Raw genomic sequence first — 14,317 nt, 5'->3', positions numbered from 1 at the left:
AAAATTTTACAATTTGCATGGAAACACAAAAGACCATGAACAGCCAAATCAATCTTAAGAAAGAAAAATAAAGCTAGAGGAATCAGGCTCCCTGACTTCAAATTACACTACAAAGCCAGTCATGAAAACAGTATGGTACTGGGACCAAAAAAAAAGAAAGAAAGAAAAAACCAGGAATATAGATCAATGGAACAGGATGGATAGTTCAGATACAAACCCATGTACCTATGGTCACCTAGTCTATAACAAAGGAAATAAGACTATACAATGGAGGAAAAAGTCTCTTCAATAAGTGGTGCTGGCCAAACTGGACAGCTACATGTAAAAGAATGAAATTAAAACACTCCCTAACACCATACACATAAACAAACTCAAAATGGATTAAAGACCTAAATGTAAGGCCAGATACTATAAAACTCTTAGAGAAGAACACAGGCATAACAGTCTCTGACATAAAACACAGAAAGATCTTTTTTAACACACCTCCTAGAGTAATAAAAATAAAAACAAACAAATAGACCTAATTAAACGTAAAAGCTTTTGCACAGCAAAGTGAAAGTGAAAGTTGCTCACTGTGTCCGACTCTTTGCAACCCCATTGACTATAGACTGTGGAATTCTCCAGGCTGGAATACTGGAGTGGGTAGCCCTTCTCTTCTCCAGGAGATCTTCCCAACCCAGGGATCAAACCCAGGTCTCCCATATTGCAGGTGGATTCTTTACCAGCTGAGCCACAAAGGAATCCCAAGAATACTGGAGTGGGAAGCCTATCCCTTCTCCAGCGGATCTTCCCGACCCAGGAAGTGAACCAGGGTCTCCTGCATTGCAGGCGGATTCTTTACCAACTGAGCTATGGGAAACCGTAAACAAAATGAGAAGACGACCCTCAGAATGGGAGAAAATATTTGCAAACAAAGTAACCGATGAGGGATTAATCTCCAAAATATACAAACAGCTCATGCAGCTCAATATCAAAAAAACAAACAATCCAATCAAAAAGTGAGCAGAAGATCTAAATAGACATTTCTCCAAAGAATATCTATAGATGATTAAAAAGCACATGAAAAGATATTCAATACCACTAATTATTAGAGAGATACAAATCAAAACTACAGTAAAGTATCACCTCACACTGGTCAGAATGGCCATCTCTAAAGATAATAAATGCTGGAACGGGTGTGGAGAAAAGGGAACTCTCCCACTCTTGGTTGGAATGTCCATGGTAACAGCCACTGTGAGAACAGTATGGAGGTTCCCTAAAAACTAAAAACAGAGCTACCATATGACCCAGTAATCCCACTCCCGGGCGTATATCCAGAAAAAAACATAATTTGAAAAGATTCATGTACCCCAATGTTCATCGCAGCACCAGACTGGAAATTCGAAGCTCTCTCTGCTAAGGCCCCCATGAAGGATCCAGAATCATCCTCTGGTTCCCAGCCCCAGGCCAAGGGCCCCAATGATGGGGTTTACGTGACACTCCATCTCCCGTTGCCCCACGTGAACCTAACACAGCTGCCACTTCTCATGACTAGCCCGACTTACGCAATCAAAAGAACCCAATACAAAACAGCAATTAAAAACAACTGAAATACCAACTTAGCTGCCAAAACAGTCTACATTCTGAGTAGTATTTCAAGACGCAGTGTTCAAAGCACATTCTGATACATACCTGCCCTTCTTCCAACTTTAGTGGTTTTATTTCTATATCTTGACACATGCGATTATAGAAGTCATTCATGGCACTATTTAGTTTTTGATAGTCAACTTCATGATCTAAAAAAGGACTACATCCTTTTATAATAACCCAGAAGCAATCTGGATCTTCAATCTGTAAAAATTTCAAAAGACAAAACAATCCATCATTTAAAAGTGGAACTATAAAACCTCAGAATCACAGTAACTGTTTCAAAATTAAGTGCTTTAACAAATTCTTGATGAGTACCTCTGTCTTAAAGGGTTGGATAGAAGATAAAAGGCCTTTAATATATATGTATATCAAATCATCACCTTGTATATCTTGAACTTATACAACATGATATGTCATCTATACTTCAATAAAACTGGGAAAAAAGATGAAAGATGTAAACACAAAAATGTTAAACCTGAAACCAAAAATATGTAAGTAACTCTATTGGTTTTTTGTCATTTTAAATTGTCTACTGTGATTTAAAAAGCAAAGACCAAAATCTTTGATCAGTATTTTGAAAATATTCATAATAAAATACAAAAGCAAGGTTCAAGACAATGTTTTCAGTATTCCATCTCTTTTGTAAGAAAGAGAAGAAAATATGAATGCATGTACATTCTTCTCACTTTCAAAGAAACAAATGATGTCAAATGAACAACAACAACAACAAAAAACATACAAATTATTACCTACAGAGGAAGCCAAGAATGGGGTAGAAGGGATACAAATGAAAGTCAGACTTCTCTGTTCAGAGAATAAGAATAGATATCATCTACCAGTGTCATTAAAAATCAAGATTTTCATCAGTAGATGAAAAATAAAAGAAAAACAAATTGTGAGAAAAAGAAAATTAAGAGAAAATAAAATTGAAATAAAAGAAAAAGACAGTGAAGGACAGGGAAGCCTGGCATGCTGCAGTCCATGGGGTCGCAAAGAGTCAGACACAACTGAGTCAGTGAAGAACCCACAAGCTTTGATTCTCTTTGACATCCATCACAGGAAAACGGAGTTTGGAGCAGGAGTCCTACCAAGTTAAGGAGGCTCAGTAAATACCTCAGGCTCCCTCAGAACCCGTGCAGTGTCAGGCCTGAGAAATAAAGCCCATGTTTCAGGTTAAAGACAACATGCTCTGTCATCAAGGGGAAACGCAGTCCGTCAGTTCAGACGCTCAGTCGTGTCTGACTTTGTGATCCCATGAACTGCAGCACGTCAGGCTTCCCTGTCCATCACCAACTCCCAGAGCTTGCTCAAACTCATGTTCATTGGAGTCAGTGATATCATCCAACCATCACATTCTCTGCTGTCCCCTGTTCCTCCTGCCTTCAATCTTTTCCAGCATCAGGGTCTTTTCAAATGAGTCAGTTCTTCGCATCAGGTGGCCAAAGTATTGGAGTTTCAGCTTCAGCATCAGTCCTTCGAATGAATATTCAGGACTGATTTCCTTTAGGATGGACTGGTTTGACCTCCTTGCAGCCCAAGGGACTCTCAAGAGTCTTCTCCAACACCACAGTTCAAAAGCATCAATTCTTCGGTGCCCAGCTTTCTTTATAGTCCAACTCTCACATCCATACACAACTACTAGAAAAACCATAGTTTTGTTGGCAAAGTGACATCTTTGCTTCTTAATATGCTGTCTAGGTTTGTCATAGCTTTTCTTCCAAGGAGCAAGTGTCTTTTAATTTCATGGCTGCAGTCACCATCTGCAGTGATTTTGGAGCCCAAGAAAATAAAGTCTGTCACTGTTTCCATTGTTTCCCCATCTATTTGCCATTAAGTGACGAGACCAGATGCCATGATCTTCATTTTCTGAATGTTGAGTTTTAAGCCAGCTTTTCCACTCTTCTCTTTCACTTTCATCAAGAGACTCTTTAGTCCTCTTTGCTTTCTGCCATAAGGGTAGTGTCATCTGCATATCTGAGGTTATTGATATTTCTCCCGGAAACCTTGATTCCAGCTTGAGCTTTAGGTAGCCCGGCATTTTGCATGATGCCTTCTGCATATAAGTTAAATAAGCAGGATGACAATATACAGCCTTGACGTGTTCCTTTCCCAATTTTGAACCAGCTGGTTGTTTCATGTGCGGTTCTAACTGTTGCTTCTTGACCTGCACACAGGTTTCTTAGGAGACAGGTAAGGTGGTCTGATATTCCCATCTCTTGAAGAATTTTCCAAAGTTTGTTGTGATCCACACAGTCAAAGGCTTTAGTGCAGTCAATGGAGAAGTAAACGTTTTTCTGGAATTCTCTTGCTTTTTCTATGATCCAACAGATGTTGGCAATTTGATCTCTGGTTCCTCTGCCTTTTCTGAATCCAGCTTGAACACGTAGAAGTTCTTGGTTCACGTACTGTTGAAGTTTGGCTTGGAAAATTTTGAGCATTATTTTGCTAGCGTGTGAGATGAGCACAACTGTGTGGTAGTTTGAACATTCTTGGGCATTGCCTTTCTTCGGGACTGGAATGAAAAAACGGACCCTTTTCCAGTCCTCTGGCCACTGCTGTGTTTTCCAAATTGACTGATGTATTGAGTGCAGCACTTTCACAGCATCATCTTTCAGGATTTGAAATAGCTCAACTGGAATTCCATCACCTCCACTAGCTTTGTTTGCAGTGCTGCTTCCTAAGGCCCACATGACTTCACACTCCAGGATGTCTGGCTCTAGCTGAGTGATCATACCATCACGGTTACCTGGGTCATTAAGATATTTTTTTGTATAATTCTGTGTATTCTTGCCACCTCTTCTTATATCTTCTGCTTCTATTAGGTCCATACTGTTTCTGTCCTTTATTATGCCCATCTTTGCATGAAATGTTCTCTTGGTTATCTCTAATTTTCTTGAAGAGATTTCTAGTTTTTCTCATTCTACTGTTTTCCTCTATTCCTTTCCATTGATTATTTAGGAAGGCTTTCTTATCTCTCCTTGCTATTCTTTGGAACTCTGCATTCAGATGGCTATATCTTTCTTTTTCTCCTTTGCTTTTCACTTCTCTTCTTTTCTCAGCTATTTGTAAAGCCTCCTCAGACAACCATTTTGCCTTTTTGCATTTCTTTTTCTTGGGGATGGTCTTGATCACCACCCCCTGTACAATGTTACAAACCTTCATCCATAGTTCTTCAGACACTCTGTTAGATCTAATTCCTTGAATCTATTTGTCACATCCACTGTATAATCATATATAATTTTATTAAGGTCCTACCTGAATGGCCTAGGGGTTTTCCCTACCTTCTTCAGTTTAAATCTGAATTTTGCAATAAGGAGTTCACGATTTCAGCCACAGTCAGCTCCCGGTCTTGTTTTTGCTGACTGTATAGAGCTTCTCTATCTTTAGCTGCAAATAATATAATCAACCTGATTTCAGTATTGACCACCTGGTGAGGTCCATGTGTAAAGTCGTCTCTTGTGCTGTTGGAAGAGGGTGTTTGCTGTGACCAGGGCGTACTCTTGGCAAAACAAAATCTTTGCCCTGCTTCATTTTGTACTTCAAGGCCAAACTTGCCTGTTACTCTAGGTATCTCTTGATATCCTACTTTTGCATTCTAGTACCCTATGATGAAAAGGACATCTTTTTTTGGTGTTAGTTCTAGAAGGTCCTGTAGGTCATCACAGAACTGGTCAACTTCAGCTTCTTTGGCATTAGTGGTTGGGGCATAGACTTGGATTACTGTGATATTGAATGGTTTGCCTTGGAAATGAACAGAGATCATTCTGTCATTTTTGAGACTGCATCCAACTACTGCATTTTGGACTCTTTTGTTGACTATGAGGGCCCCTCCACTTCTAATAAGTGATTCTTGCCCACAGCAGTAGATATAATGGTCATATGAATTCAATTCTCCCATTATAGTCCATTTTAGCTCATTGATTCCTAAAATGTCTGTGTTCACTTTTGCCATCTCCTGTTAGACTTACCTTGGTTCATGAACCTAACATTCCAGGTTCCTATGCAAAACTGTTTTTTACAGCACCAGACTTTACTTCCATCACCAGTCACATTCACAACTGGGCACTGTTTCTGTTTTGCATCTGCCTCTTCATTCCTTCTGGAGCTATTTCTCCACACTTCTCTAGTAGCATATTGGGCACCTACTGACCTAGGGAGTTCATCTTTCAGTGTCATATCTTTTTGCCTTTTCATACTGTTCATGGGGTTCTCAAGGAAAGAATACTGAAGTGGTTTACCATTCCCTTCTCCAGGGACCATCTTTTGTCAGAGCTCTCCACCATGACCCATCTGTTCTGGGTGGCCCTACATGGCACTGCTCATGGTTTCACTGAGTTAGATAAGGCTATGATCCATGTGATCAGTTTGGTTAGTTTTCTGTGATTGTGGTTTTCATTCTGTCTGCCCTCTGATCAAAGAGGAGAAGAGGCTTGTGGAAGCTTTCTGATGGGAGGGACAGGCTGTGGGGGAATCTGGGTCTTGCTCTAATGGGCAGGGCCATGCTCAGTAATGCCAAAGAATGCTCAAACTACCACAAAATTGCACTCATCTCATATGCTAGCAAAGTAATGCTCAAAATTCTCCAAGCCAGGCTTCAACAGTATGTGAATTGTGAACTTCCAGATGTTCAAGCTAGATTTAGAAAAGGCAGAGGAACCAGAGATCAAATTGCCAACATCTGTTGGATCATTGAAAAAGCAAGAGTTCCAGAAAAACATCTATTTCTGCTTTATTGACTATGCCAAAGCCTTTGACTGTGTGGATCACAACAAACTGTGGAAAATTCTTCAAAGATGGGAATTCCAGACCACCTGACATGCCTCCTGAGAAATCTGTATGCAGGTCAGGAAGCAACAGTTAGAACTGGACATGGAACAACAGACTGGTTCCAAATTGGGAATGGGGTCTGTCAAGGCTGTATATTGTCACCCTGCTTATTTAACTTATACACAGAGTACATCATGAGAAATGCCAGGCTGGATGAAGCACAAGCTGGACTCAAGATTGCCAGGAGAAATATCAATAACCTGAGATATGCAGATGACGCCATCCTTATGGCAGAAAGTGAAGAACTAAAGAGCCTCTTGATGAAAGTGAAAGAGAAGAGTGAAAAAGCTGGCTTAAAGGTCAACATTCAGAAAACTAAGATCATGGCATCTGTTCCCATCACTTCACGGCAAATAGATGGGGAAACAATGGAAACAGTGACAGATTTTATTTTCTTGGGCTCCAAAATCACTGCAGATGGTGACTGCAGCCATGAAATTAAAAGACACTTGCTCCTTGGAAGAAAAGTTATGACCAACCTAGACAGTATATTAAAAAGCTGAGGTATTACTTTGCCAACAAAGGTCCATCTAGTCAAAGTTATGGTTTTTCTAATAGTCATGTATGGATGTGAGAGTTGGACTATAAAGAAAGCTGAGTGCCAAAGAATTGATGCTTTTGAACTGTGGTGTTGGCAAAGACTCTTGAGAGTCCCTTGGGCTACAAGGAAATCAAACCAGTCCAACCTAAAGGAAACACTCCTGAATATTCATTGGAAGGACTGATGCTGAAGCTGAAACTCCAATACTTTGGCCACTTGATGCAAAGAGCTGACTCATTTGAAAAGACCCTGATGCTGGGAAAGACTGAAAGCGGGAGGAGAAGGGGATGACAGAGGATGAGATAGTTGGATGGCATCACCAACTCAACGGACATGAGTTTGAGTAAGCTTCGGGAGTTGGCGATGGACAGGGAAACCTGGCGTGCTGCAGTCCATGGGGTCACAAAGAGCTGGACATCAGTGAACTGAACTGAATGCTCAGTAAATTTTTAATCCAATTTTCTGTTGATGAGTGGGGCTGTGTTCACTCCCTGTAGTTTGGCCTGAGGCCAAACTATGGTAGGGGTAATGGCTGTAATGGAGACCTCCTTCAAAAGGACTTAGGCCAGCATGCCGAGGCTCCCAGGACTGTTGCATTCAGTGCCCCTGACCCTGCAGCAGGCCACTGTTGACACACATCTCCACCAGAGCCTCCTGGACACTCACAGGCAAGTGTGGCTCAGTTTCCTGTGGGGTGACTGCTTCTTTTTCCTGGGTCCTGGTGCTCACGAGGCTTTGTGTGTGCCCTCCAAGAGTCTGTTTCCCCAGTCCTGTCGCAGTTCTGTAATCAAATTCCACTGGCCTTCAAAGTCAAATTCCCTGGAGGTTCTCAGTCCCTTTGAAGGATCCCCAGGTTGGGAAATCTGTTGTGAGTCCTAGAACTTTCATAACAGTGCAAGAACTTCTTTGGTATAACTGTTCTCCAGTCTGTGGGTCATTTGCTCAGTGGCTCTATGGTGGAGCTAATGGCAACCTCCTCCAAGAGGATTTATGCCGCATGCTGTGCCTCCCAGGTCTGCTGCAACCAGAGCCCCCCTCCCCATGGCAGTCACTGCTCACCCGTGCCTCCACAGGAGACAGTCAAACACTCAAAGGTAGGTCTGGCTCAGTCTCTGTGGGGTGTCTGGTCCCAGTGCACACAAAATTTTGAGTCCTCTGAGCATCTCTGGTGGGTATGGGGTTTGATTCTAAACGTGATTTCACCCCTCCTACCATCTTGTTGGGGCTCCTCCTTTGCCCTTGGACTTGGGTATCTTTTTTTGGTGGGATCCAACATTCTCCTGTCGATGGTTGTTCAGCAGTGAGTTTCAATTTTGGAGTTCTCACAAGAGAAGATGACAGCATGTCCTTCTACTCCGCCATCTTAAGAAGTCTCCAAAGTACTATAAACCAAGCCTCCCAAAGCAAAGACTGATTATACAGTGGCTCCCTATCACAACCCCCAGGGTAGCATGAACAATATTAGACAAGCAAAGAAATGAGCATGTGCTGAAAGGCCAAGAAAACAGCAGCCAACAGAAATTGAACCCAAGACTGCCCAGAAGATGAGGTGAATAGCATGCATGCGTGCTAAGTCCCTTTAGTCGTGTCTGACTCTTTGTGACCCCATGGACTATAGCCCTCTAGGCTCCTCTGCCCATGGGATTCTCCAGGCAAGAATACTGGAGTGTATTGCCATGCTCTCCTCTAGAGGATCCTTCCAGCCCAGGGATCGAACCCACGTCTCTTACGTCTCCTGCACTGGTAGGTTGGTTCTCTACCATTAGTGCCACCTAGAAAGCCCCTGAAGTTGTATAGGCAAGGACTTAAAAGCAGCTATTATAATACCAAGTTAAAAAACTTAGAAGACTGCTGTAGCAAGTTTTTTTTTTTTTTAATTTATTTAAAGAAGAATCTCACAAAAGAAACCTATTAAAAAAAAGAAAAGAAACTTTTGGAAAAGAGCAATTTTAGAACCAAAAATTAAAACAAACAAAAATTTTATTAGTGATATCTTTACCATGCCTACTCAGTAACATTGTGCTGGAGGTCCTACTTACACAGTAAGACAAGAAAAAGATGTGGGTTTCCCTGGTGGCTCAGTGGTGAAGAATTCACCTGCCAATGCAGAGGACATGGGTTTGACCCCTGATGTGGGAGGATCCCACACCCCATGGAGCAACTAAGCTCACGTACCACAGCTACTGAGCCCATGCACTCTACAGTCCATGCTCCTCAACAAAAGAAGCCACCGCATCACAACCAGAGTGGCCTCTGCTCGCCACAACTAGAGAAACACCCATGCAGCAATGAAGACCCAGGACAGCCAAAAATAAGTGATTACAAAATAAACATTGTTAGGAAAATCAGAAAAGAAGAAAGAAAAGTGTTTCTATTCACAATAAGAATATATATGGAGAAAATTCTAAGGCGCCTACAAAAAATATACTAGAACTAACAAGTGACTTTAGCAAGGTTTCAGGGTACAAGGTCATATAATAAATTCAACTGTATGTCTATATTAAAAATTGGAAATTTAAATTTAAAAAACAGTGCCATTTGCAACAGCACCAAAAAGCAGGAATTACCTAGAAAGAAATCTAACAAAATCTGTATGCTAAAAGGTACAAAACACTGATGAAAGAAATCAAAGAAGGCCTGTAATGCAGACATACTGTACCCATGGAATGTTAAGATTCTGATTTCCCCTCAAAATGCAGGAGTTAAGAAATCAACGAACTATTTCTGAAATTCTTATTGGAAGGCCAATGGAACTAGAACAGCTCCTATAATTCTGAAAAAGAACAACACAGTTGGAACACTCACGCTATCTGATTTTGAGACTTAATAACCTCAGATATGCAGATGACACCACCCTTATGGAAAACTAAAGAGCCTCTTGATGAAAGTGAAAGAGGAGAGTGAAAAAAGTTGGCTTAAAGCTCAACATTCAGAAATCTAAGATCATGGCATCCAGTCCCATCACTTCATGGCAAATAGATGAGGAAACAGTGGAAACAGTGTCAGACTTTATTTTTCTGGGCTCCAAAATCCCCGCAGATGGTGACTGCAGCCATGAAATTAAAAGACGCTTACTCCTTGGAAGGAGAGTTATGACCAACCTAGACAGCATATTAAAAAGCAGAGACATTACTTTGCCAACAAAGGTCCATCTAGTCAAGGCTATGGTTTTTCCAGTGGTCATGTATGGATGTGAGAGTTGGACTATAAAGAAGGCTGAGTGCGGAAGAATTGATGCTTTTGAACTGTGGTGTTGGAGAAGACTCTTGAGAGTCCCTTGGACTGCAAAGAGATCCAACCAGTCCATCCTAAAGGAGATCAGTCCCGGGTGTTCATTGGAAGGACTGATGCTGAAGCTGAAACTCCCAATACTTTGGCCACCTGATGAGAAGAGCTGACTCATTGGAAAAGACCCTGATGCTGGGAAAGACTGAGGGCAGGAGAAGAAGGGGAAGACAGAGGATGAGATGGTTGGACGGCATCACCGGCTCAATGGACATGGGTTTGGGTGGACTCCAGGAGTTGGTGATGGACAGGGAGGCCTGGCATGCTGTGGTTCATGGGGTTGCAAAGAGTCAGACACGACTGAGCGACTGAACTGATAAACCTGCAGCAATCAGAACTGTGTGGTACTGGAGAATGTACAAATATATAAATCAACAGAACAGAAACAGAATCACACATATGTGCTCAACTGACTTTCAATAATGGCAAAAAGGCAATTGAATGGAAGAAGGACAGTTTTTTTCAACAAATGATGCTGAAAAAATTAGACATATATGCAAAAAAAAATGAACCCTGATCCATTCCTCATAACGTATATAAAAATTAACTCTGAGGGATCATTTATCTAAATGTAAAGCACAAAACTATAAAAATTTTTTGACAAATACATGGGGTGAAATCTTTGTGACTGTGGGTTAGGCAAAACTTTCCTAGATAAAACACCAAAAGTACAATTTGTATAAGCAAAAATTGATAAACTGGACTTAATCCGAATTTAAACTTTCTTTTAAACTTAAAGCTCTTTGAAAGACATTGTTAGAGGAATAAAGAGATAAGCCACAAACTGGGGCAATATTTACAAGTCACATATCCAAATAACTTTAACCAGAATATATAAAGAACTCTTCAAAGTCAATAAGAAAACAACCCGCCATGTCAGAAGAATGGGCAGACCTGAAGAGATACTTGACAAAAAAAGACAGATGTATGGGGAAAACAAGCAATGGAAACATGATTTAGAAACAACTGAGTTAGCCTTCAACTGGTGATTGTATAAACAGTCACCTATCCATACAACAGAATACTACTCAACCCTAAAAAGTGCCACAAGGTAGGTAAGCCTCTAATGCCTTAGGGTTGAAGCAGCCGAACTCAAAGGTTACATACCACTGTGATTCCATGTGCACAATCCCATTTTTATGACATTCTGAAAAAGGCAAAATTAACAAGGACCAAAGACATATCAGTGGTTGTCACGGACAAGAGGTGGGGAAAAGGAATGATACAAAGGAGCACAAGACAATTTCAGGGTGTGAAGAACCTGTTCTGTATGTTGATCATGATGGTGACTACATGACTATGCATTTTTCAAAATATCACAGAATTCTATATTAAAAATAATAAAACATTTTATGAGTAAGAAAGATACGAGGCAAATATGGCAAAATGTTAAAATTTGGCAAAGCTAGGTGGCAGATGTCCAGGTGTTTATAATATTTTCTATGCTTTTTTATATGTCTAAAGTATTTCCTGATAGAAAGTTACCTTTTTTAAATTATTTTTACTCAAAAGTAATGATTTTTTAATAATAAAAAAACCTTCTTATCCTCTGATGTGGCATCACCTATGCAGTATTTTTACTAAAAATGTCCAACCTGAACACCATCATGAGGAAACTGACAGACAAATTCAACTTGAAGGATATTTTGCAAAGCAACTGCCTAGCAGGAATAACTCTGTAAGTTTCAATGACATCAAAGATACAAAAAAGTCAGAGAACTAACCCAAAATAAAGGAGACTAACAGGTCATGGCAACTACATGTGTAATTTTTTATTGGATCCTGGATCAGTGAAAACAAGTTATAAAATATATTACCTGAACAACTGGAGAAATTTGAGTATGGACTATGTATTAGTATTGTTTTACCAACATTACATTTCTCAAGTGTGATAATTATACTATGGTTATGTAAGAGAAAGTCTTTTGTTCTTAAGAAACACATGCATAAGTATTTAGAGTTCACAACTTATTCTCAAATGGTTCAACAAAAGAAGTCAGCAATTCTATAAAATAAAGAAATATGGGCTTCCCCATTGGCTCAGTGGTAAAGCTTGCAATACTGGAGTCGCAGGAGATGTGAGCTTGATCCCTGGGTGGGAAAGATCCTCTGGAGCAGGACATAACAACCCACTCTAGTATTCTTGCCTGGAGAATCCCATGGACAGAGGAGCCTGGCGGGCTACAGTTCCTAGGGTCGCAAAGAGTCAGACATGACTGAAGTGACTTAGCGTGCATAAAGAAATGTGCAAATATGTGCAAAAATGTTAACAAAAAATGTGCAAAAATGTTAACAATTTTGATGCTAGATATAGAGTATATGGTTATTCTCAAATATTGCTTTTGTAACCTGTTTTCAAGGAATTTGAAACTACAAAATACCACGTTGAAGAAAGATGTTTTTAAAAAATTTTGGACGTTAAAAAAATTTTTAAGGTACCACAGATACTTTGAAGTTTCTAGAATGTTTAAATTTTTCTAAAAAATCTGCTACTAAAGAAAAACAGACTCACAGATACAGGAAACAAGCTAGTTGTTACTAGTCAGGAGAGGGAAGTGGGGCCAAAAAAGGATTAAGGGATGAGATACAAATTACTATGCATAAAATACATAAGCAACAAGGATATCTTGTACAGCACAAGAAATTACAACCATTATTTTGTAATAACTTTTAATGGAGCATGATCTATAAAAATACATAATCACTGAGCTGTGCTCCTGAAACTAATAAAATACTATAAACTAAAAAAAATCTGCTACTAGAACCTAAAAAATGTACAAAGGATCAGTTTTACCAGCCAGAACAATGGTATCAAACTGCAACTTCTTCCCTGTGCTTACTTTCCCTGCTGGGCTCACAATTCCCCCCACCTCCACCTCTTTTTTTAAAAATTAGTTAATTTATTTTAATTGGAGACTAATTATTGTACAATATTGTAGGGGTTTTTGCCATACATTGACATGAATCAGCCATGGGTTTACATGTGTTTCCCATCCTGAACCCCCCTCCCACCGCCCACCCCCATCCCAACATTCAGGGTCACCCCACCCACCTCTTATACCAAGGTCAGGGCCTCCTGCTTCCGGCCAGTGCCATAGGTAAAGCTGCCCACACTCAGTCATCACCTTACACATTTTTTTCCCCCTGCATGTCTACATAATTTCCGTTAGATAAATCCCGACCCAGGTACTGAACCCACGTCTCCCACATTGCAGGCAGATTCTTTACCATCTGAAGCACTAGGGAAGCCCTTTGAAAAATATTATCTATGTAAAATTTGGTCCACTTTCTTCTCCTTACCTCTACCATTCAAACTTAAATACTTTGCTTTTACTCAAGTAAAAGTAGGATTAGCTATCCGGCATGAGAAATACCCCACACCATTAAATTAATATGATTTAATTGAATTAAAGTGTGTTCTTTATTATTTCTCAGGAATAGTAACTTATCTTTCCTACCTGTCGTGTTCCTTTACCTTCATTTATCTGAGTAACTATGTAATGAGTGCGTCTTTTCCCACATTCAGTAACAGGAGTGGATTAAATGTAATTTAGAACATCAGTAGCTGGACTCATCATTAATCATCAATTCATGTTCAGCTCCCCTTAGTATACAGTATTTGCATAATGACTTCAGATGTTTCAGTCAAGCTCACTTTCCAACATCAATTGTAAGAATTAAGATGTTAATTTGAAAACGTCATAAAAATGCCAGACTATATACACTTGGTCCACTTTTGGTCGTGCTGTCGTGAAAAGTCCCTGGACAGACACTGCTTCAATCTCAATCCAGCCTCCAGTGGGCAAAGCACCCCCCTGGTAAGCAGCTCCAGCAGAAAAACCACTCTTGACATTGTTTGTGGATTTCACTGACAGTACTTAAATCACACATTCAGCCAGCAGAAGAGTTGTTTCTATCACCTTAGTGAGGTCCCAGCCTGCAGCTTTCAGAGTCCCCTGTCCAACGGGGATGGGGGCCCGCCGGAGAAGACCCGCATCCGGGGAGAGGAACAGGTCTACACCCTGCGGACGCGGG

At 40.4% G+C, this 14,317-nt stretch overlaps 1 protein-coding gene across 3 annotated transcripts in view; it reads right to left on the bottom strand.

Moving 5' to 3' along the window:
* The window catches only part of TDRD12 (tudor domain containing 12), a 76,115-nt gene that overhangs the window by 61,243 nt on the left and 555 nt on the right, over positions 1 to 14,317 (bottom strand). For all 3 annotated transcript variants that reach the window (XM_061138941.1, XM_061138943.1, XM_061138942.1), the window contains exon 2: positions 1,672 to 1,830. In XM_061138941.1, coding sequence (XP_060994924.1) covers positions 1,672 to 1,830 — 159 coding nt within the window. The remainder of the gene's footprint in view (positions 1 to 1,671; positions 1,831 to 14,317) is intronic.

The sequence above is a fragment of the Dama dama genome, chromosome 4 (genome assembly GCF_033118175.1).
Source record: "Dama dama isolate Ldn47 chromosome 4, ASM3311817v1, whole genome shotgun sequence".
Classification (NCBI taxonomy): domain Eukaryota; kingdom Metazoa; phylum Chordata; class Mammalia; order Artiodactyla; family Cervidae; genus Dama; species Dama dama.
The sequence above is the reverse complement of the archived record's forward strand: the minus strand, read 5'-3'. Positions and strand labels throughout refer to the sequence as shown.